General features: G+C 35.1%; 1 protein-coding gene and 1 pseudogene across 1 annotated transcript; both read right to left on the reverse strand.

The window, feature by feature from the left end:
• Window positions 1–2,140: 2,140 nt before the first annotated feature.
• Window positions 2,141–12,144, reverse strand: LOC101255564 (eukaryotic translation initiation factor 5B-like). Its single transcript, XM_026030288.2, has 12 exons — window positions 11,997–12,144; window positions 9,150–11,741; window positions 8,944–9,051; window positions 8,763–8,866; window positions 8,567–8,657; window positions 8,374–8,484; window positions 8,172–8,237; window positions 6,924–6,983; window positions 5,586–6,143; window positions 3,075–3,194; window positions 2,720–2,839; window positions 2,141–2,621 (listed from the first exon to the last, which is right to left on the reverse strand). The coding sequence occupies exons 2-12, from the start codon at window positions 11,691–11,693 to the stop codon at window positions 2,556–2,558; spliced, it is 3,948 nt and encodes a 1,315-aa protein (XP_025886073.2). The 5' UTR covers window positions 11,694–11,741; window positions 11,997–12,144; the 3' UTR covers window positions 2,141–2,555.
• Window positions 12,145–17,116: 4,972 nt separating this feature from the next.
• Window positions 17,117–25,501, reverse strand: part of LOC138347470 (uncharacterized) — a 34,006-nt pseudogene continuing 25,621 nt past the window's right edge.

Genomic DNA, 25,501 nt, shown 5'->3' on the forward strand with positions numbered 1-25,501 from the left:
TGTTTGCATCGATATGTTTTATCCAAATGGCGGAATGTTGTCGAACTTCACAAAGAATATAAAGGTGCAATCTTCTTTATTAATGCCATACTTCTCAATTCCTAGAAAAGCAACCTATGGTATTCTCGATTAGCAAATAGTTCTTTACTTACTATACATGAATTTGATTTCGTGAGATACATGTATATGTCAAATTTTAAAATTGAAATACGTATTTTATTTGTTTAAATCAATTGGTTGTAACTAATTTCCTTATTATAAGGCGGAAATCAAGAAGTGTATCTATGTCTAATTAATTTCATTTTATTATTATTTGAAATAATAAAATCATTAATTTTATTTATAAAAGACATATATCTTAGTCATGCAATTTGATTGATTTGAATTTATTACTCTTAAAATAATAAAATGCATTAATTTGATGTATCTATTTTCAATATATGATGTATCAAATAAATAAAACACTTAGATTATGAGTATCATACAAATAGATTCATATGTATCATAGAAGTATCTAATGTTAATTTTGTGTATTTGTTATGTGTTTAGTATTAATTTCATGTATCTATTTATATGATGTAAAATTAATTCTATGTATCTATTTATATGAAAAAAACTTAATTTCATGTATCTAAATATATGAGTAGTTTTAGTTTTATGTATCTTTTATTATTAATTCGATGTATCAAATATCAATTTCATATATTATATTCAAAAGCACGTATCTCAAATACATAATAAACACACATAATTATGTATATCTAAATATGAAATATAATTTAAACACATGAATTTAGGAAAAAAATCACGACTATGGAGTATTTGTCTTATCATTAATCCAAAAAATTTTTATAAGAAATCAAAATTCTCTATATTTGTGAATTAGATACATGAAAATGGTGTAGACAAAGATACATCAACCTAAAGAAATGACTACTTTACCCCTAAATATAATGTTGTTTATGTAGAGTTTGGATATGAAATTTATGAAATTTTTACATCCAAATATGCATTGAATTGGTTGAGAAGAAGTAATGGAAGATGAAGGATAATAACGTGTAGGTCACTACAACAAAAATGATCATTAGCGGCAATTGTCGCTCTTTGTATATGTTCCTAATGTGTTCAGCAACATTGATTCTAACGGCACTTAACTAATGACGGTAAAGACTTTAGCACTCTTTATTAATATCAATATTTAATGCCGCTAAAAGTGTTTTTGTTGTAGTGGGTGTGGGTAGAGATACAAAGGAGGTGTGACTGGGAGGGAGACAATGGTGTTGAAAAGAAAAAAATTGACTTAAATCGGAGAAAGTCCCAAAAATTAAGGAAGTACATAAGGATAATTATTAATTACCATATTTATTGAAATCAGATGTTTTTTTAAAAAAAATATGCTATATTTCTTGAAAAGGGTATTATATGTAATATTTTTAAAGCAATGGGAATATATGTATTTATGGTATGAAAGTATGTGTTTATAAGTAGTTATATAGATAAACAGATATTAAACAAAATAAGAACCAAAATAAATAGATTAAATACACGGTAGTTTCTTTTTGAATGAAAACCAAAAAATTTAGTTTTCCAACAAGTAGTGCTTATAAAATGTGCTCGTTCTTCACCAGTCAGTTACCTTAATATCAAATATATGGAAACACGAGCAGCAGCAGATCAAGAGATGAAAAAGAAGCTTATAACCATAAGGGTAATGACCCAGAGGGAATCTGATGTGTTCTTCAGAATCGGAAGAGATGTTGCTCTACAAACTTTGATCCTTGGTTACTGTGGAAGCCTAATTCTCAAACATGAACTACTTAGGTTTGTTTATGATGGAAAACAAAATTAATCCCACACAAACTGCTGATGATTTGGAGACGGAAGATAATGATTCCATTGATGTGTTCTCTGAAAAACTGGAGTTGATCATTCATATATGTATTAGCTACTTTTAGGTTGCTTATTCCTACTTGCTGTTTTAGTTTAAAACAATGAAATATGTCTTTGTATCTAATTGACCACCCTCTTTTTAATACTATTACTATTTACATTGCAAGGCTTTTGTGCAACACTTCGATATTACAAGGGATCATACCCCTGAATATGCCTACTACTTGTTATATCTATACAAAGAATTGGATTTGATACTTGTATGAAAAACTTGCCAACAAATAGCCAACCAATAATCTTTTGCACGGTTTTTGGTATATCAAAAAGTCAATATTACATCTCTGTATTATGAAAAAATGCGTTGCCGTTTTGTGCCCCTGTACAACTCTGACATTGGTCAATGTGGCATAAATCTCACTTCAGTACCAAAAACAGCATACACAGAATGCTCGGAGTACCGACCAAAGGAAATCAGTTGCAGCAGGCAGCAACATTTGCATTCTTCACTTTTGCTCATTTCTGTCTCTGAGGTGGCATGAACATTATGTCCAGACCTTCGTTTACACTCAAATCACCACTTATTGCTCAATGAACTGCTAAGCCCCTAAGATGGAGCTTATCGGAGAACTAAGAATCAACCCCTTTGCAAGCTACAAAAACCTGTCTCATTGTATCTTAAAGAGGGTCTTCAGTTTCATGACAAGTCTCCAATCCTCAACTGAGAGGTCTTTCTGTAAAAGGTTAAAGAGGCAGTAGTAAGCATAATAAGATACTTGCTCAAAAAGGAGAGCTTGTTGCTAAAGGGAACTTCACGCAAAACTCTACATACCCGGAAATTGGCCTTGAGTATGTCAATAGACCTCCTTGAAATTTTGCTGACAAGCTCATCTTCCATTTCAAAATGCCTACCAAACATCTTTTGTTGCTCCTCAGGGTTAGATCCAACTATCTGTAAACATGTGCAGGGAGTGAGACATCATGGTATATAAGCAAAGATCAAATCAACTGCTTAGAATCCTGAAATACGTTATTGTACAATGATGATACACAAAACAGATATTGGGAATCAAAGAGAAACTACTACACACTAATCTACATTCTACAAACAAGTTATAAAGAGAGAACATAGATCAAAATTCTAGCAAATCCATGACAAAATTTACAAAGTCTCAACCACTTCATACCTTAATGGCCACCCGTTGGCCTTTCTTTGCAGAGTCAACAGGCTTATGGTTGTTCTCAATTGATGCAATACGACCAATATCAATGAACTCCTTTTGAGGAATACATATAGGAGATCCAATCTGTTCAAATTTAGTTGAGCACAGTGAGGACCACAATATACATGAAATTTTTGAAGTCTATGAATGATTATAGACAAGAGAATTGACGAGTGCTACTATTTTTTCAACAGTAAAATCACAAACTGTAGGGTGCTACTATTGCAAGCATAAACATTGATAGTAGAAAGCATAATCAAGCTAAACCCTTCAACTTAAATCATGGCAACAAACAATATACTGAACTACGTGTGGAGAAAAGTAAACCAGAGAGAAGTACATAATGTTACACACACCAATAAAACTATGCAGGAATATCTTACTACAATTAACTAAAGAGACATGAGAGCAAGCAAACAGGACTTAAACTGGAGGTGTTCAATGCTCATCGAGCAAGAGGCCTAAGGAAGCATGACAGAATTAATAATGGACGAAAAATAGAAATAGGATGAGTACAATGAAATCTGCATCTGAACTTAAACATATTCCCTAAGGTCCAAATCTTGTAAATAAAACAAAATATACCTTGAGATGCAAATCATGGTATAAACGAAGAATGCTTAAAACCTTTTGAAAGCAGAGAACTCAATGATAATAATAACCAGTAGAAAAGCTAGATTCTAATCATAAATGCAAAAACTCAGATGGAACCTTGTTAGATAATCAAGATACCCAATTATAAGAAAGAATTATAGAGAGAACAGATACGTGCTAACACTGATTCTTCGAATATCACTACAGCATAGTTTCACCAAACAAATAGGAAATAGTCTACAGAGCTACTGATCCATGTACTAGCTGACATTATATGTTGCAGTCTGGGATCCTTCCCCGCCACTTCTTAACTAGGCCTTCCTCTAGGGGCAAAAGGCTGGTTACTTGGAAAAGGCAATATCTTTGAATAGGTGGTAGACTTGATCTTATCAATATTGTCATGGACAGTATTCCCACTTACTTCATGCCATTATTTCCTATGCCTGGTAAGGTAGTGAAGTAGCCAAGACGAAATCAGAAGAAATTATCTTTGGGAGGATAATATTGAAGGACACAAGTTTCACCTTGTTAAATGGTAATACGTCATTAGACCAAAGCCACGGGGGGGTTGCGTATCAGGGAGCACAACAAAAGCTTGTTGTTTACATGGCTTTGGAGATATGGAATGGAGGACAATAGCTTATGGAAGGAAGAGGTTGCAGCCAATCATGGTAAATTGAGTCGATCACTAAGCAAAGCAGAACTCCATATATAATTGGGTCATGGAAACATGTAAGTAGGCTATGGGAGGAATTTCATAAAGAAGTCTCATTCAACGCTGGAAATTTCCCTGAATGTACAATTCTGGAAGGATATAGAGAACTCCAATTTTAGAGAAGCCTATCCATCACTCTTCCTGATAGCATGAGATTGTGACTCTACAGTTGCAGAGAATAGAGAAGGCAATCAGTGGAGTGCCCTCTTCAGCCTGGGAACTTGAGAGCCTTTTGGACTTGATGTGTAATCTGGAAGGCTTCACATGAAGACTCGGGCTGCTGAAGCATTAAGCTGTGGTCCTAATGCAAAGGAAAACACAGTAGAACTGGGATAAAATTGCTAGATGCTCAGAATAAAATTTTAGACTTCTAGCCATAGAAACTAATTTGGAGGACAGAACTCCCACCAAAAGTGATATGCTTTAGATGGTTAGCTCTAAAAATGCATGTCTGAAACAGGACAACATCTGCAGGAGATGTTTCCAGTTAGTTAACAGATACTACTTATGTCAGGTAGCTGCAGACATGTAGCATATGTGTCTAGTTTATTTCAGCCTCAAATGGATGCTGTTTAGAGCTGGAGCCTTTAGAGAGCTGAAACAACAAAATGTTTTGATGTAGTTGTCAACTCTAAACCACTTGCTAAAGTTGTTTCTCCAGATTTTGTGATCTCCGTTACATTAGACTGGCCCTTAACATGGTTGTTCCCTTTATGGTGTTTGGCTAGCCCCCCGACCCTTTCATAGATCTTGTATAGGAGCTATCACATCTAATTTTGTATCCATGGCCTCTTCTTGATGCCAATCAATGAACAACTTACTTTATCAACCAAAAAAAATTATTGTCCATAAGTTTGCTTATGTCAAACCAGCTGTCTCAAACAAGGTTATACATAAAGAAATTACACATTTAACGAGAAATCAATGTGAGTAATCAAGACCCTTTCCCCAACCTAATGGAAGCATGAATTAGAGAAAATCTGCTAATATCAGCACAACCCGTTAAATATTGATTATCTATTCTTATTTGTATTGTTGATGTGCACAAAAGCTAGTTTTCCCGAATGAAATGCAGAGATTCTATTATCTTTAATTTTTTCCTTTTTATAATTAAGTTGGTGAATGAGATCAATGAATATGAGAAAGTAGACAAGAAAAGTTAATACCCTGACAATGCCCTCAAGAACATCAACTCCCAGAACAATTGGATCCTTCTTGTTGAAGACACAATTCGGTACGATCTTGAGCACACAGGGGAAGACTGCTTCTTCAGCAACTTCCTTCTTTTTTTCTTCCTTGATAGTGTCAATGTAAGCTTTAAACTGATCAAATAAGTGATATATAATATCAGCCATAAAAACCTTGACACCAAGTTCATCTGAAAGTTCCCGAGCTTCCTGTGTCACTTTAACATCAAAGGCCAAGATGGTTGCATACTCTTTCTTCTTCTCAAGCATAACACTAGCTTTCATGACATCCTTTTTATGCACGGGACCTATGCCAATCCCACTGACAGGTATGCTTACTTCTGGGGTCTTCAAAAATTCAAGCAAAGCTTCTAATGATCCAAGTGTAGATGCTTGAACATATACTCCCTCTCCACTTTTGTCGATCCTGCTCATCACTGACTTCATATCTTCCATAGCTGCTTCTTTGATGTCTTCCACATCATCATCAGGCCCCACAACATATAGACTAGTACCAGCAATTGCATGCTCAAAGCCCTGAAGAAGAATAGAAAGAACAAAAGGAGGGGAAAGGAAAACAACCACTAAATAAATAGCCATATAGTAAATAGTGAAAGCATCACACATCAGTAGAAGAAAATATCAATACACCCATGCAAGGGACTGAAAGGTTATGGCTCGCTAGTTGAACTTCCAAGTCAAATTTCACTGAAGTAACAAACTATACAAGAACAACTATTGGATTCTCACAACTATTCCAAGTCAAAATAGGATGGTATTTGTACAGCTATTCCAACAGAATTTTTCTAAAAGGTATCACAAAATATCCGACTTAGGAAATCAGAAATTCTGAACAGAATTGATATGCTCAGGGACACCATGAACAGAACAAAAAGAAAAGAGACTGTGCCAAATTAGAATAAACTTCCAATGCTCTAGCACAAATTTCACCATATTTTTTGAACATGAGACATCAAGTGCATTGGTTGGTTTCCTGACAAGAAAAAATAGAAAAAGGAAAGAGGTGTATGTGCAAAGAGATAGCTCCTCCACTTAATATTTTTCATGCAATTACGAAGCTTCCTCCAAATCTTTACGAAAAGTTATTTGACTTCCAACAGTAATCAGGACTCAAAAGTTATATCCAGTAGATGACACCCTGCTCTGCTTGATTGATCCTAGAAAAAACTAATGCTAATTTTCTTTTTAATTAAAAGGAAATTAGGAATTCAAATACAGCATCATCTGATTTTAACAACAAACTAATCTAAGACTGACCAAAAATGAGCTCACAGATTTACAAGTAGTTGATAATACCTGGGCGGTTATCTTTATACCCTGGGCAGCCTTGATTTTCTTATGATGCAAATATGTTCCCTGAAAGGATTTTGCCCAAACAAGAGAATGCACTTTCATCAGTATGCCATTAGATAAATCACATATCAGATAAATTCAAAGAAATAACATTACAATCACTTCATTCTTAAGATTTTTTTTATGCTCCATTGACCACAAGGTCCAAAAGTACAAAAATAATTAGGACATAACTGAACCTGCAGACTTGTGTCGCACATTCGGAAAATTAAACAAGTAATCTGCATATCTTGATTGTGGGAAAAGCCTATTTTAACAGGGGCAATTGGAATTTGAACACAAATCTGAAAGCCTCACAGCAAATTTCTGATCTTCTGTTTCTTTTGTTCAAAGAAAATTCAAAGTGGAGAAAACCAAGTGTGTTATCAGCAATCTAGGATTAATGTAGCACCTCAACAATTCCGTATCCATGAAAGCATCCACAAGCTTGAAATGATTTACATATATCTCAAAAGGCAGGGGTCCAAATAAACCAGGGTATAGGTACTGTTAAAAGACAGGGACCCAAAGAACAACTGACATCATAAACTCAACTTTCAATACATCCACATAACTCTTGAGCTAGAACCCCCACACACAAAGTAACCCTTTAATTTTTGTACGCCACATTTGGAGTTGAGGAAACTAATAACTCTAGCACAGCGTGTTACCTTGACAAGCCCAAACTAGATATTACCAGCATATGATCTACGTTAGAGTTCAAACAGAGCTACTGTTGTTGTAAAGAATACTTTTAAGTGGAGTAGGTTTCTTTGATAGATTTGATAGGACAACTGCTAATGTTTTTAGGCTTTTTGTTGGCTGTGGGTATCTGTAAATATGGCTTTTGCACTGCCTTAGTGCTTTCAATAGCATTGTTACCAGTTTCATAATAATAGGACTGAATACTAGCGACATATACAATTCAATGCTTTTAGCCCATCCATTAGTTTTCCCCACTCATCAAGCACCCTCCTCTTTTTACTACTCTTTACTTTTTATGATACATACTGGACAAATAACTCCTTATTGTTTTTATACTTGTAAAAGGATTTGAACTAACAACTGCTACTACTCAATCTCATGCAAGTTGGGGAAATTTAGAGAGTTGAACTGAGGTAAGAGAATATTTTCTTTTTTTCTGATAAGTAGGTTAGAGATGCTTCAATGCAAAACCAGTAACCCGGAGTGCCTAAAGGAACATGTAGTTACCTTTACTCGGAGTTCCTTCATGGGGTGAGGCGTTAGTAGAGCTCGGATGGAGGTAACAATCGGTCCCTACACATAAAACAATGCAGGAAATGAGGAAATTTATAATGTCAAGACAAATCACCACACTGGAGGATCTGAACATAGCAGCAAAGTAATGGCTCACTAAAGACAAGTAATGAACATAAAAAGGAGACTTCCATGCCTGCATGCCACAAACGACGATTTGATCTCCTTCATGAAGGACACCATTAACCAAAACCACGTCAATAGTCGTTCCATGCCCTTCAACAACCTTAACCTCCAACACCGTGCACTGCCAAAGAGTAACAACAGTTAATCATCCCATATTGAGAATCTCTAATTTAACTGATAATGATATCATGTAAATATCATACCTGCACTTCATTGCTGTAAGTAAGTCTTTCAATCATTGTCTTTTGTGTCCATTGAACAAGTAACAACAGCATGTCAGGAATACCTTCTCCGCTGTTAAAGATCCAGGGAATGAACATGTTCAGTTAAAATCAACAATGTCACGAAATGCTAGATGGACGCCCAAGGAAAAAAGAGAGGAATAACACACCAACACACCTAATAGCACTAGTTGGTACAATACTGAAGGTGTCCTTTCCCATTTCTTTATTTTTATAGTACAATTCTGTATTAATACCTTGTTCCTTGAACTGGGTAACAATCTGCGACAATTAAACAGAATTCAATTGAGATAAGGTCCACAAATTGAGGAATGGTCAACTCAAGGAGTTATAAAAACCTGAGTAAGCCTTGTATTAAATTCAAATTGAACATCTTTGGACTGTTGCTTCATCGCCTTCACAATGGGAGCATTCTTGCAAACTTTCCATCCATAAAGCCTATCCACCTGCATTGCAATAGTATCAAAAACAAATTAAACAACAGGAAATAAAAGAATACAACCAAAATAACACCATTGAAAAGTGCATCATAGATGATCTTCACCTTATTCAGAGCAACAATAAATTCTGTATTCCTCATCTTAAGAAGATTAAGTGACTCTATGGTCTGTGGTTCTAGCCCATGCATGATGTCAACAACCAAAATTGCAATATCACATAAGCCTGAACCTCGAGAACGCAGATTCGTGAAAGATTCATGTCCAGGAGTGTCGATGACCAACAAACCAGGGACCTTCAGCTTCGCATCAGCTTTGAGCTCCTTAGTTCTCTCACGTATATTCTCAGCAGGAAAGTAAGTTGCACCTATCTGCTGAGTAATCCCTCCAGCTTCACCTTCTTGAACATTGGTACCTCGTATGCAATCAAGTAGCTTGGTTTTACCAGTATCAACATGCCCCATAATACAGCAAATAGGAGACCGGAGATTGTCTTCATCCTGGTTAGGAGCACCAGGTTCTTCGGGACTGTCTTTCTGCTTATTTTGCTCTGCACCCCTAGCCTCAGGCTCACCCTTCCTACTTCGGTCATTCTTCAGTACACCTGGTACAGTTGCAGCAGTTTTTTGAATCGGAATCACCGACTTGGAAGCAACAGGCAGAATCGCTGCACCATGAACAGCTGAACTTACAACCTTAATCTCTTTCTTAGTTATAGGCTGCAGTTCTGAATCTACCTCCTCGTCTTCAAAAGCACTCTTACCAGGCAGTTTCAGATCAGCATCATCCCAACTTTTTGCATCCCATTCTTCATCATCTTCCTCTTCTTCTTCAACTTCATTTTCTTCAGCATCAGCTATTTCTGACTTTTCCTCTGTAATTGTCGAATCCACATCCTCAACTTTCTCAGTTTCCACACAATCAACCTCTGACACAATCTCCTGATGATGTTCTTTAACTTCTGATATTTCAATCGACTCTTCCTGCATTTTGCCATTAGCCTGAGCTTGTGGTTTTGACTTCTTCGTTTGATAAATTGGCCGTTTGGTTGTCTCTTTCTTATTCTCCCCAGTGGGGAGTGTCCCACCATTAGCAAGAAATTGTTTCCTCATTGCTTCTAATCTTCGAGCTTCTTCCTTTTGCTTTCCTGTAAGCAGTTTCCCCTCTTGTTTCTTCTTCAAAAGCTTTTCCTTTTCTCTCTCCTTTTTCAAACGTTTCTTCTCTTCTGCAAGTTTTTCTAGCTCTTCCTGAAGACGCCGTTCCTCTTCTTCCTTCCTTAACTTCTCCTCCTCTTCCCTCTTCTTCCTTTCTTCAGTTTCCTTCATCTTTTTGAGTCTCTCTTGCATCTCCCTAACCTGCTTTGACTGTTTCTTATCAGCCAATTTTCCTTTTGCGTCATTTTTTGTTTCTTCCTGCTTTTCCTCTACACTAGAGGCAGCAGCAGCTGCCTTTTTTTCTTTTTCCTTCTCCTTCTTCTTTTTCTTCTTCTTTGCAGCAGCAGACTCCATAGCTCCTTCTTCAGTTGCCTCCTTCTCAGCAGCAGCATCACCTAGTTGAGGCTGCAATTGGCCTTTCACTTCTTGTGCAAGAGAAGGAGTAGGTGCAGATGTAGCTGGTGGCCCTTCACCAATTTCTGCCAGAATTTTGTCAATGTCATCCTCCTCTTGAGCCATTCTGCCACCCTTTTTCTTCTTAGATTTATTATCTTTTGACTCCAGCTGAGCATGTACTTTCTCTTCAGACGGTACAGGAGCAGCTTCTTCACCAAGTTCTGCTAGAATCTTGTCAATCTCATCCTCATCTTCTTGAACTGTACGACCACCCTTTTTCTTCTTGGTTTTATTCTTAGAAGTTTCTGGTACATCTCTTTGCTGTTTTTTTTTGTCATTATCATTAGCTTCTTCTTCAGGGTTAACCCCTGGGCTAGCTTGTTCTGATTCAGCTTCTTCCTTAACATTTGCTTCAGTGACAGCACTTTTTTTCTTCTTCTTAGATGACTTCTTTTTACCTGCAAATATAAGTTCTGGCGCATCATCCTCTTCAACTGTTTCTGTGTCAAACTTAGAAACAGAAGTATCTGCCTCCTCTTCTTCGTCAAGAAGAGCCACACTAAATGAATTGCCACTAGTCTTCCCCATACCAGCAAGGACTGGTTCTTCATCTTCCTCGGACTCTTCATCACCAATTGTATCAAAAGCTGTAGAAAACACACCAGCACTGGTTTTTCCCTGCTTTGACTTGTTCAGTTTCCCAGTGAAGGGGGCAATGCCTTCATCCTCTTGATCACTATCCCTTGTTAAATACCCTCCATAATTAGAGGCACCCTTCTTCCCCTTTTTAGCTTTTTTCTGTCCACCAAGTATTACTTTTTCTTCCAGAATAACAGGTTCCTCTGTCGCAATAGTGTATTCATCATCATCAATTACCACATTCTTCTTCCTTGACTTGACTCCACCACCACCAACCTGCTTGGCTGGCTTCTTTCTCTCATCATCATCAAGTACTGTATCTTCCTGAAGTGTAGGTTCTTCAGTCTGGACAGAGTACTCATCGTCATCAATCACCCTATTCTTCTTCTTAGTCTTCCCTCCTCCACCGCCGCCCTGCTTGGGAGGTTCAGAATTCTCTTCTGTTGCCTTCTTTCTCCCCATTGAACTTCACCACTAGTTAGATAGTATTACTTTAACGAATCAAAAACCCTACATCCAAAAATCAAAAAACAGATTCAGCATAACAAAACTAATATTACCTTAATACACAATCAATAAGTAAAATCTACTCCAAACGATAATAGACCCAGATCTAATCTATTTAAAAACACATGTATCCAATTCCATCTTCGTAAACACATGTAAAAATCTTCCAATAATAAAACTAGACACTAAGCAATACACATTCGTAAAAAATGAAATCTGTAATATCACTGCCATGAAAGGATGGCTGCTGTATATTACCTGTAACAGTGAAGAGAGATATTGAGAAATCGGCCGATAAGCAAGAAGATTGAAGAAAGGTGTGATATTGCGAGAATATTTTATATATGCATTTGTACAATTTCCTTCTCCTATTTGACCCTCTTTCCAAACGGAAAAAATATAATTTGAACATTATTTCACTTATTTATTTCAATTTGAGCAAAATTATTTTGTCCAAAGTTTTCCAATTTTAGAATAAAAGTAAAATATTTTAAGGTTTCATGCATTTTTTAATATAACTAATTTACCATATTTTAAGTTTTATTTTAGAAAAATTAAAGTATTATCATAAGTATTCGAACTTTTCCGAAAAGGAAAATATAATTATCTTTCATATTTGATTTTCTTTTTTAGGTAAAGTTTGTAACTCTATTATAACAATAATATCCAATATAGACATTTAAGAATTTTATTTACGAAATTTTTTTTTCTCAATATGTTTATATTTTTATAATACGTAGGCCGCTTGGTTAAACTATATTAATAATATGTTCTTTACATGTTTTTACTTGTTATCTAGTTTATAACTAGTATATTTGCAGTTGTAAGTTTCAGCATGACACATTAATACGTTTCGAACTCAAAATACATAGGCAGGTCCCTAAAGTTGTTCGCGCTTTTCCCCCAGGTACCTCAACTAACTAAGATTCCTATTAAATCCTTTAACCCCCTATAATTTGATCCTTTTAAATATTCTTGGCTGATGTGGAGCCAAATTTCAATAAATTATTTTTGGTAATTAGGTGCATGAGATGAACCTTCCCCACGTGGAAATTTTGACGAATACACTCCAACCCAATTACACGTCAGTGCCACATATTAAGTCATCAAACCTAAAAATCAATTTCCCCCAAATCACTTCTAACCCGTTTCTAAACGAGAAAACCCTAAGAATCTCTCCCTTTCAATGACTTTTATAGCTGAAATCCTTAGATGTTTAAGTGATTTTGAGTGGTTTGTTAAAGGAATTGCAGACGATTTTCACAGTTGAAGAAGAAGAAATTGATGAAGAAGATAAATTCGACATTAGAAATTGATGATTAAGAAGAAATCAATGAAAAAGAGATATAATATAATGAGGTAAAGAGGAGAAATAATGATGAAGAGAAACAAAAGAGGAGAAATAATGGAAGAATGGGAGAAATTAGGGTTAAAAGGGGGAAGAAGATCATTGGTGGGTGGTTCAAGATCCACATCAGCCCTTTTAAAGAGTCTGCACGCGCTTAAAGGACGTGAGATCACGTTTGGCTCCACATCAGCCAAGAATATTTAAAAGGATCAAATTATAGGGGGTTAAAGGATTTAATAGGAATCTTAGTTAGTTGAGGTACCTGGGGGGAAGCGCGAACAACTTTAGGGACCTGCGTATGTATTTGGCCTTTTATTGATACATAGCTCTAATATGCAATATTGACAAATTTCTCTTTTAATCTTTGTGAGGTTTAACTATGCAAAGTTTTGTTAGAGTTTAATGTTTCAATTAATTTTGAAACAAATTTATTCGTTAATAGTTTTGAAATAACAAAATTCATTAATGTGAGTTGTAGTATTCATTTTATTTTAATTCTACGTTATAGATGTTTTGCAAGACGCTTTTAAAAATTTTACGTTATAGAGTTTTGGAAGTTACAATTTTTCTTTTCGATTCATGAACCTATTATAAATATTATTTAATTAAAATTCTTTTCTTACGAAACTTTTGTACTATAAATTGAGTTTCTTTTGGTTGAAAAGATAAGCACTCAAGAAAAATTACTTTCCCTTGAAAACACTTGCGAGACATTAATCAAAAGGTGAAATCACCAATTCAAGAATAGAAGAGCAACATTCTTGAATGCTACTTCTTTTGTGGCTTAGTTGAATCCCGAAGATAGAGTTGTTATTTATTCTTCCGATTACTCGTGGGAGAGATTCCAACTATCATCAAGAAACGTATTTACGTGCCTCTAAGTCAAGCAAGCGTTGTTTTAAATTCCTTATATTTTTATCATTCTTATTCAGTTATTCTAACAATTTGAAGATAGTTGTCTCTATGGCATCCACATCAATAACAAACAGTGTTCTAAATTTGCCTAATCCTAATTTTCGAATATTTGATGGCAAAGACTTCCCTAGATGGCGTTGAAAGATGGAATTATTTTTAAGATGATTAAAGTTACCATATGTTCTTAAGAAATCTTGTCCTGATGCTCCTGGTTCTAAAGTAGCAATGGATGAGGCTACTCTGATTAAAGAACAAATTTTCAAACGACAAGATGATTACTTATACAAGAATTATATTCTTGAAGGAATGTCCAATAAATATAATGACCAATATAATATTAAGTGATTTGCTACAGTGATTTGGGATATACTCTTAAACATACCCATTCAGCAGAAGAGACGAGTTCAATGAAATTTCTTAATTCAAATTATATGGAGTTCAATATAGTTGATGGAAAATCAATCATTGTACAAGTACAAGAATTTCAACTAGCTAATAAAATTGCTACATCTGGAAATGTTCTTGATGAAAAAGTTTCATGTTGGTGCGGTTGTCTCAAAACTTCCTCCATCTTGAAAGGAGTACAGAGGTAAACTCTTACACAAAAAGGAAGATTTGACTCTTGGACAATTATTGTATCACTTGCAAATTGAACAAGAGATACGATAGCGTGACAATAACCTGTTGAAGGAACCAATAATGAAAGCTCATGTTGTTGAAGAAAAGACCAAGAAGGAACCTACCAATAATAAATTTTTGAAGGCAAAGAAGAGTAAAATTTTCTGCATACTAATTCTAATTCTAATACAAATATCACTTAACAATCAATACTTTTGCAACGTGTTATAAACATGAATTTTATATATTCATAAAAAAAAAGAAAATTAATAAGGAATAGGGCGAAGAAAGTAGAACTTTTGTATAATCATCATCAAGCCAATTCAATTTCTCAATAATAATAGATTGACGTAGAAAATCAATCCCGAATAGTGATAGTTATTTGATGTTGAAAAATCGTGTCATAATTTTATAACACACCGGTAGACAAGTCAAACATGACATGTAGTTCTTTTATATATATATATATATACACACACACACATTCTTTAAGAAATTGAAGAAGAACAATTTGAGAATGATTTAGAAAAATAATTAATGTTAAATGTAATAATAGAAAAATAATGTTGATCTCTTAATATGGTAAAGTAAAAAAAAAACTGATAAACAATTAAGATTTTTTTTATGGAATATAACATATGAGTTATTTCAAAAGGTTTATTTTTTTAGGAAAAAATGAAAATGTGACATGGCATAGCAATAGGTGATAGAATAGTATTTTTTTTTGTGCCAAGTATATAGAATAGTATTTTTGTGTGTGTCAAGTATATTCTGATGAAAATATGTAAAGTTGGGTGATATTGTAGTCTTAAAACAAACATAAGTGATATAATAGGTAATTTGTCAAACATGGGTCTATCTAAGGAAATTACTCCTATACTTTTTTAAGGGAAAAGACTCAAATATGCTATTGAACTTTCAGAAAAGGCTCATTTATGTCATCAGTTAAAAGTTTGGCTCATTTATGTAATTACTGTTAAAAAAAAGGCCCATTCATGCCATTATATTTTAACAATGGTTTTGTAAAACCATTTTTGACACGTGGCCAATTATAATTCGGCCACGTCATCAGTTTTTCAAAAAAAAAATTTATTCAGAATTTTGTTTTTTTTATTAAATAAATTAATGACATGACCAATTATAATTCAGCCACATCATCAATTTATTTGATAAAAAAAATTAATTTCATCTTTTTTTCAGAATTATGATTTTTTTATTAAAAAAATTATGACGTAACCGAATTATAATTGGTCAAGTGTCAAAAATGGTTTTGTAAAACCATTGTTAAAAAATAATGACATAAATGAACTTTTTTTTATGGTAATTACATAAATGAGCCAAACTTTTAACTAATGGCATAAATGAGCATTTTCTAAAAGTTCGTTGGCATATTTGAGCCTTTTCCCCCTTTTAATGATCTTCATGAATTTTCATTGTAAATCAGTTTTCTTTTTTATCAGTCCCTCATTACTTGATTTACTCATGAATGATATGATTTCAACTATAATTATATGTTTTTCAATGAAATTTCATGAACTCATAACATATAAGTAATTCATGACTTAGAATTACGTTATTTCAGATGCAAGTATAAGATTATCAAATTTTTATGATTTAGATGCTTAAAAATAAAGTATCCTTCAAATTATTTTTAGATTATCATGATATAAGATGCTTTCAGATAACGGATCTCTGAATGTCATTTGAATCACCATGATTTAAAAGCTACTTAATACATATAAGTTATTAGTATGATTTGATATTATCATATTATTACTGTTTTCAGATTATGCATGTTTCCATTAGAAGTATACTTAGTATCAAGTAGATTTTAGGGATGAAGGTCTGATCAACATCTGTGAGCCTTTACTAACTATCTTTAAGTCTCAGATTTATGTGCCGCCGTAATATTTTTCTCAAATAGACATTAGCAAGTGAATCCACATTAGCTCAGTTATCAAGTCTCCTACAATGGCAAACATTGGATACCTTATATCGTTAGTCCCCTAGCTCCAAAGGATGTCATTAAACCACTACTAAAAAACTGTAAAAAAAACAATCGCCAAAAACGACGGACAAAGTTGCTTTTTTGGTCAAAATTGACGAAAAAGTGAGGCAGTCTCTTTTTTTGCTTTTTAGCTCGATGCTTTCTTTCGTTTTTTTGACTTATTTTTATTTAATTTCAAAAGGAGGCGTCGTGCGTTGCTTTTTAGGAAATTTTTTTTTTTTTGAAAAATACAAAAATGCGACGGACAAAATCACGTTGTCCGTCGCTTTTTCTGCAATTTTTTTGACAGAAGAAACTTTGTTCACATGCAAATTCAATTCAATTCTACACTATTCAGCCCAATCAATCACAGACAATTATAAACAATCTACACAAAACATAAAATAATAAACTTAAAATAACATTTGAAAGTATCTAAATCACAATTTGAAGACTTATAAATCATTCAAATTTTGTTTTCAAAATTTCATAAATGTCCAGAGATCTAAACTAGGGATTCGGATCTACAAAATTATCCTCATTATCACTGTCACCATCGGCGTCCTCGAGAGACAAAATAGTAGGTCAACAAGTGAGGTTCATTTCTTGTTTTTTGATTTGTTGAACGGTCTCTCTCATGCTTCGTTGTTCATATACTCTTCTCTAGTCCGACTCTGCCAGTACTCCTATTATTAAGTTGTGCTATTTAAGCCAGCATAGCAGCAATCTGAACACCGTCAAGTGCCTCAGTTTGACGTCAAGATCCAATACTTCTTAAGCCTGACTAGAGTCATCTTACATCGTTTAGATAGCCTAGACATATCATGTACCCTTGTGTGTCCCCCCTACCACTTTTCTTTCCAAATCTGGATGGACAGTTCAGGTGTCATTTCGATCGAACTATCTAGATTCTCAGCGATATAGTGATAAAACTCATCCTGCATATTAAATATAAAAATTGACATCAATATATATACATATCATAAATATATTCACTATTAATAATATATTATTTATCTTAAATAACTTACAAAAGTTTGTTCAGCCCTTTCCTCCACCCACATATTCGAATCCGACTCATTTTCTTTCTTCCTGACATGAGTCTTCTTAAAAACCTTTTGTTCAATGGGAGTGCGTCCCAATTCTTTTTTCTAGAAATAATATCTGAAATTTATAACTGATGAGTCCATAAATTGGACTCATTTAGGGGCTATATTTTGATAGAAATAGTGTCCTTAATTGCTTGTTTTGACTCAATCAATAATATGTAACCTTGAGTTTCAGGTTTTTGAGTTGAGACAAAGCGTGGATACTACTTGGCAAAATGTAGCAAAAAGGATGAAAAGAACAAAGAAATGAAAGCTTGAATATCGTCGAGTCAACTTGGCAACTCACCAATAGGTCTAACGATCGCCTTTTGTTCTTGTCACGCCCCGAGCCTACACCCCTGGACGTGGTCGAAACTCAATGAACAGTGCTGGATTTGAGCAAAACTTCGTCCTGACTTACTTAACTCGGCGGAAGTCTTAACTCAATAATAAACTAGAATCATTCTCATAATAATAATTTAAAATAATATGTCTTGGCCAAAATGACTCTTAAGTCTCAAAATAGAACATCTGAAAATAAAGAGACTCAACTAAACTAAATAACTGACTATTCGTCTATGAAACCTCTAAAAATACTTTGATGAATATTGGGACAAACCCCACAACATTCTGAAAGTGAAAGACTGGAAAGCATAATAAAGGATCCTTCAAAATGTAAGGAGGCTCACCACTGACTCTGAGTGCTTAAACTGGATGAACGAGGCACTGGATGCTGATCTTGGTTACCTGCGTCTGCGTTATAAGACAATGCAGGCCAACTGACATCAGTAAATTGAATGTACAAGTCTGCGAGTTGGAATGCTAAAAAACAACTTAAGCTTGATGAGAATAAGATGAGCTTACCTTGAATCTGCTCAACTCAAGAAATATTCAACTCAATGTATGTATATAAAACAATTTAAAATACATGCGATATATATAAAGCTTGTAAAACAGTAAACAACTTAGTTCTTTAAATAAAATGCAATAGGAACTCAACTTTACTTATATATGAATGTAATATAGTTATGTCGGAGATTCTCTAACCGACAACCACCACTATGAGCCTAAGTGCTGATACAACATCTCGCCCATACTGCGAAAATTGTCCTATACTTTGTCGTCGCATAGAACTCCTTAACTTAGTGGATCACTAGCTTAACTTACATGATCATCTAAAAAGTATAACCCACCCATGATGGCTACATGGTTTACATGGAGACTTGAGTTAATATAAATTTTCATCCCCATATCGGTGCTCAATAATACTCTCAAAATATTCTTTAGCTCATGCATTTTAAATAACTTCCTTTTGTTTGGGTTGAGATAATTTGCTCAAGACTTTAGCTTTAAAAATCTCTCTTAGAATCAATGTTCCCTTTTTTTGTTCAAAATTCTTTTGAGAAATCTTAGTTTCATCTTAACTTAAATGTAAAAATATTTATAAACTTTCTAGGGAATACTTAGTTTCCTTATACTTATTTGAAGGAAAGAGTTTAACTTTTTCTCTTTCTTTAACTCAAAACTTGATCCTTAAAACGAAGTTAAAATGGTTAAATAAGACTCTTGGGAACTTTAACAAACTTTACTTTGACTTAATTCTTTACCTTAAGACTTAACTCTTAGCTTCTTAGAATTTGATCTTAACTTTCCTTGAATTTGACTATGGATTCAAGGTTCATGATTTCATGATGTTTAGATGTACCTTAGAGTGTTGGAATTGACTAAGAATTGTAGGTATATCATTTAGGAACTAGTACGAAAAGATGGAGTAAAATGACGTCTCCTAGTCAACCCTGGCTCTTGGAGGGGTGCCTGAGCCTGACAAACATCATATTTCCCAAGGGGCTCTTGCTGGCGCAGCACGCTAAAGCCTGACGAACATTATTTGTCCTGAGGGTCTCTAGTTGGTGCGGCGCCCAAGGCTTGTCAGACGGGATCTTCATATTTTCTTCTTCATTTTTCAACTCTAAACCTTCTAAACTCCCATGGATCTTTCCCAATCACTTAGGATCACTAATAACCTCAATACCTAATAGATCACCCCGAAACACGAATCCAATCAACTAAAACATACTACAACTCAACCAACAAGAATTTAACCATTATTCTTCAAGAACTTCAATATTCATCATTCAATCTATTCAAACTTCGCTGAATTAAAAAAATTTGGTGTATGGGTGAACTAACCCAACACATAAAGATCTCACATATCTTAATAGGGACCACCCCCGACGAATTTCACTCAACGATCTTGGCGTTCTTGATGAATTCTTAGTCTTTCACCCTTCTCCTTCTTCTCTTTTGTTTTCTCCCAAGTCATAAGCATGAATAACTTTTCTAAAACTGACTTAAGGATTAGTTATACCCCTAATAAACCCTTAAAATGAATTATGAATTAGATGGGTGAAAAGACAAGTTTACCCTTACTAAAATCCAAAATGGGACTTTCCTCACTTTAACAACCAAACTTCTGAAAGGCATATCTCCCTCATACTTTGTCGAAATCATGCAAACCCTGTGCCATTGGAAAGAAATTTCCAAGGGATTTACAACCATATAAAGAACTAACTCTAAATCATCCTTAGCTAAAAATTATGGCCGGTTGAAAATGACCAAAAATCACTTTCTGAACTTAGAAAATTTTCCTGATTTTTCCTATTCCTTTAAAAAATGATAAATTTTAGTTTCTTAGATTATTTTGGCTATTACGAATTAGAGGTGATATAGTTCTAGTGTGTTGATCCCTGAAGGAAAGGATCAAATTCGCAGTGAAAAAGAGCATTCAACACATCACCAAAAAGTTTCGTAAAGCAGTATTTGACCGCCCAATTATCCAAAACACGAAGATTCTTGGACTAAGTGTAAGATAGTGATGTAATGACCAAAGGGCGTGCCAATTTTTTCAGTGATTCTGACTAACTATTCTGTGCGCCCGCTGCAGTACTAATATTTGAAAATTATAAATACTTGTTGAGTGCTTTAGCTTAATATCGTACATTATTAGATTTTTTCCAGCTTTTATCTTAGTTTTTGAGCTCTAAGTTTGAAAGAGTTTAGAAGAAGAACTTCAAGATTAAAATGGTTTCATCTCCAAGGATTTGGTCTTGGGTCATTTGATTTATACATTCTTGGGTTGTAATAAGATTTAAATCTTGTTACCCACTTGACTGCAATCTCATTTTGGTATAATTTCTATCTCTTATTTATGTCTAGCTAAAACACAATTCTTGGGGTGTAATTTTATGAATATATTGTAAATTAGTTGTTGGGTCTTGTTTTCTAATAATTATTTTTAGTTTAATTGTGATTTCATTTAGTTGTTGTGGATGAATATAATGAGGTTGTAGTTGTAACACCCTGTAGCTAGAGCAAACCAAAAATTAGTTTTTCAGAAAAATCTGTAGGTGCTACCAACAGTGGCATTGACGTACCATATCCTGAACCATGGTCCGTCCTGCACAACCGTCGATGGGATCAGAAACTCCCAGAAATTTCAGCCTAGAAAAATTGGTTAAGTCTTGGACGACAGACGACTTACGATCCGTAGTCCGTGACCGTCGATCAAGACTCCCTTCAATCACTCTCTGAAAAGAGATATGGATGACAAGCATGGTTTGTAGGTGAACCCATGGTCCGTAGGTGGAAAATTTGCAGCCAGTTAAGGGAAAATGCAGTTGGGTCAACTTAAGATAATCATAACTCTTAGCACAAAATGAATTAGGTCTCCCATGACCTACCCACATATAGATAATTGAATTATCTTTTCATAACCTCTAACCTTGCTAAAATCAGACCTTTGAGTAAAACGTTATGCCCATTTTAGTAAATTCCTATTGAACAAGTCCTCACGACGGGGCATCGGGTGCACGACGGACCGTCAGTCCTTGCCGTCGTGAGGCCCGACAGTAACCTTCCCAGGGGTCTTTTTGACCTTTCCCACTCCATTTAAACCCTAAGTTACGTCGTTTTGACCCTAAATCATCAAATTTTAGTCAATTTAAGCCTATAAATATAATTAAAACATATCCAAGTCAAATCATTAAATCAAAACTTAGAAAATTAGAAGCAAGAGAGGAGAAAAAAAGCTCAAGAACCCTAGTTCAAGAATACCACAAGCTCCAGCAGCTCCAGCCCCAAAACTTTAAGTATTTTTTTCGTAGATTTCATCACCAGTTATGTGGGATTTCACTAGTGGGTTCCTTTCACCCATTGGGTCCTTAGTTTCAGTTAGTTCTTGATTCTCTTATCATGATTAAACCTAGGGTTTCTAGAACTTTAATATAACTTTATGAATTTGTTAAATATATGTTCCAAATCAGATTATCATGTTATTACTCAGATTATCACATGAATTTCAAAACCCTACCTTTGTATTTCTTTAGTTTTTGAATTACACATGCTAGGTCATATATTTCAGACACTTCAGATATACATGCCTCAGTTATAAATGCATAATTACCAGATTAATTGTTGCATTCTCAGTTTGCATGTTCAGTTTTGAGCTATCCAGTATTTACAGAAATTCAGATATAATTAGTTAATTTACAGAATTTATTGGGAGTAGCATAATACCGAGTTGGACTAGGGTTTAGCGTACCCAATAGTCCCAGAACTACTACTCGAGTAGGTTGTAAGTCCTCTCTGTAGGAAATCAGTTTAGTGATCACGCCAGCATGCCTTTATACCTTTGACAGGGTATATTGGGTCCTCTCAGTGGGGCGTATACATAGGACTCCACATTTAGCTCATGTGGTTTTATTATCGGTTATTAGTAGCTCCCATGGTTCAGTCAGACTCTCTGCATTGACCATTTATCAGTATATTCAGTATTCAGTTTCAGCATGTTATAAATTGGTCATTGCATCCAATTAGCTCAGAAATCAACACATCACGTTCAGATTATTATACTTGTTTTTTGTGCTTTTAGTTATGTTTTATTTCAACTTTTCTCTATCCTATATGCTTAGTACCTTTCAAGTACCGACGCATATGTACGCTACATCTTCTCGTGATATAGGTTAAGCTTCTCAGCATCCAGATCACACACAAATCGATTTCCCGATCTCCAGTTCAGCAGATTCAGTGGTGAGTCCTCATTCTCCGAGGACAACAATCATGAGTTTCATTTCAGTCTTTATTGATTTAGTTTCGATTTTTGCTTGATTTAGCTGGGGCTTGTCCGAGTATTTCTAGTCTAGTTTAGAGGCTGTTTTCAGACATAGTTAGATTCAACTTAGCATTGAGTTAATATTTCTTTTGTATTAAACTCATAATTTTCAAATATCTTAGTTATAGAATATGGGTATTCCCCATCTTTTCATCTTAAGTATGATTTAGCTTCCGCAACAGTTTATTATCTTTAGTATGCTCATGATCTTGCCAGTAGGGTTAGCTTGGGATCACTTGTGGTCCTAGGTTCCATGTCTGCGTCTCAGGGGTAGCTCGAGATGTGACAGTAGTTGCAAATATAATTTCATATATGTGTTTTCGGCTTGCTCAAGAGAGATGTCGAGAAACTAAGACTACTAAATTTATGGCCGGTGGGAGCGGGTCGACATGAGGTTCAACTCGAGAGGGTGAACCATAGTATCAAGCAACACACTCAGCTCAAGAGAGTGAGTGAGTTAAGGCGGAGGCTGTGCTTCATGTGGCAAGTGGGTGTCCGAGAGGAACCTTTTTGAAACGAGGTAAGTTGCTTGAGAAAGAGCTTAAGAGAGAGCTTATTCCCCTTAAAGTCTATCCTAGTTGCAATTATTTTATGAATTCTCTACCAAAAACATGTACCCAATAATCTTGTTTATTTCGTATTCCGATCACATCCGAAGAATCCCCCTTTCCTTGATTTAGTTCTCTTGTTAATTTCATTATTTCTACTTTTGACAAATCCTCATCGATAATTGCCACTTGCATTACCCCATTTTAGAATAAATATGTTTTTATTCGATAATGTATTTAGCTACGACTAGTTAGAACGTAATTTTACTTTCCTATTAATTCTCATCATCACTCCTAGTGGAAAGGACCCCAACCCTTTGTTGAATTAATATACTACAGTACGATCATCGATTCTTGCATTGCAAATTGTGTCTTTGATAACATGACCGATCAAAATAGTGTTGCTGCTAGGGAGTGGTTTTTTTTATGTGAGAATTTATAATTAAGTAGAATTTTTGTTCTTATTAGTTGTAGTTTTACTAACTTTATTTTTAGTTTTATTTTTCTTTTGAGTTGCAATTGTATGCAGGCACCCTGAGCATGGTTGAGGGAAGTGGTGGCAAGTCGGATGAGGCAAACCAAGAAGTCGAGGGTGACTTCAAGTTATCTGCACTAGCAACTAGCTAAACGACTTGGCACCAAAATCTCAAAGGTAGAAAAAAACTAGTGCAATAGACAAGGGAGGTACCTACCTTCTCATGAGCTATACAATTCTAGATACACTGAGAATGGTCGTATGGAAAATACACTGCAAATAATTCTCCAGAAAATTTTTGAGCATGATAGAGTGCCAGAAGAAATGATGGAGAATATTGTGGTGTTGCATCAGATGATTAGCTTTCTCTCTTGGTCTACGTAACTGATCAAAACCTTTATGAGTCATGTAGTGCCTCATCTCCACCCAAAAATTGGGGTTACGTAGTGACACTAGGGACAATCCCAATAGTGAAGAATGAGAAAATACTCACGTCATGCCACAATGTTAACTAAGGTGCTTCTTAGGAGGCAAACCAAGGTTTTAAATGCTTTAGTTTACTTTTATAAATAATGTACCAATTTTAATCACGTAGTTGTAATCATGAAGTTGTGTCGATGTGCTCGAGTACCCCAGGACACTAAGACAGATATTGAGGTCACCCCTTCATCCTCTACTGACATCCGACGTATTGAGACTGACTAGACAGGAGAGGAGGCTAAAGGGAGGAAAGTAGTTCCGTCACACATCTCTCTAGAGATGGACGTGCACATGCATCTTCGCCTACTCCGGCCCCTTGGCTGTCAAGTATATCCACTCCTTCCTCTTATTCTGAGTCTTTGGTTCTTCATCATCCTCCCAGCCCATCAAGATTACACAGAACCATGATCTTGAAGACGGGGAATTTTTCTCAATCAGCTAATACATGAGCAACCCGACCCAAGAGATCCATTTTAGGGATGATCGAGAGTTTCATACTTGCTGCAGTCACTCCCTTTATACTTTTTTTGATACGTTGACTGTGAGAGTCATACCTTGTGAGAATAGACAGGGGAAATTTTCCAAGATAACGACTTTGAAAGCCATATATGAAGACCTAAGGAAAGACGTAGACTATCTCAAGTCTACCGACTTAAATTTGTTTATAGGGAGGGCATACAACTTGGATACTCTAGAGACCTCGGGGATTCCTATGGTCACCACCGTAGAGGTACAAATGGATGATATAGCTGATGAGTAGCCAGAAGCAGAGCCTGATGAGAAGATGATAGCAACACATGAGAAGGAGACAACAGACAACCAAGATGAAAGCATATTCAATGACTTTTCAAATCTGGTGGAGATGGTTGTGCAGTAGGTGCTCCATACATTACCGTCTAAGATGTCCACCACATCCCCTAATGGATTTCGCACTGCTATTCCCTTTGAGGAGACTCCGAGCACTGATGCCCATATACAGACTACCACACCAAGTGCTAAGGCCTCGACAACTGGAGATACTACATAGACATGACTTCTCTTTACCTCCTTCTATGTCTTACTATATATTTCCATTTGATACTTTTACTTGCATTTGTAGACAAATAATATTTAACTGTGGTGAAATGAGGCCCA

Source organism: Solanum lycopersicum, chromosome 3, assembly GCF_036512215.1.
Source record: "Solanum lycopersicum chromosome 3, SLM_r2.1".
In the NCBI taxonomy this organism is placed as follows: Eukaryota; Viridiplantae; Streptophyta; class Magnoliopsida; order Solanales; family Solanaceae; genus Solanum; species Solanum lycopersicum.

Bases quoted from the DNA above. Each gene is read 5' to 3' on its own strand.
- LOC101255564 (XM_026030288.2), bottom strand. From the start codon at position 11,693: ATGGGGAGAAAGAAGGCAACAGAAGAGAATTCTGAACCTCCCAAGCAG. The intron at 6,984-8,171 runs GTAACTACATGT...AAATCCTTTCAG, and splicing joins TGAAGGAACTCCGAGTAAAG to GGAACATATTTGCATCATAA. The intron at 6,144-6,923 runs GTATTATCAACT...ATTCTTCTTCAG, and splicing joins GTATAAAGATAACCGCCCAG to GGCTTTGAGCATGCAATTGC.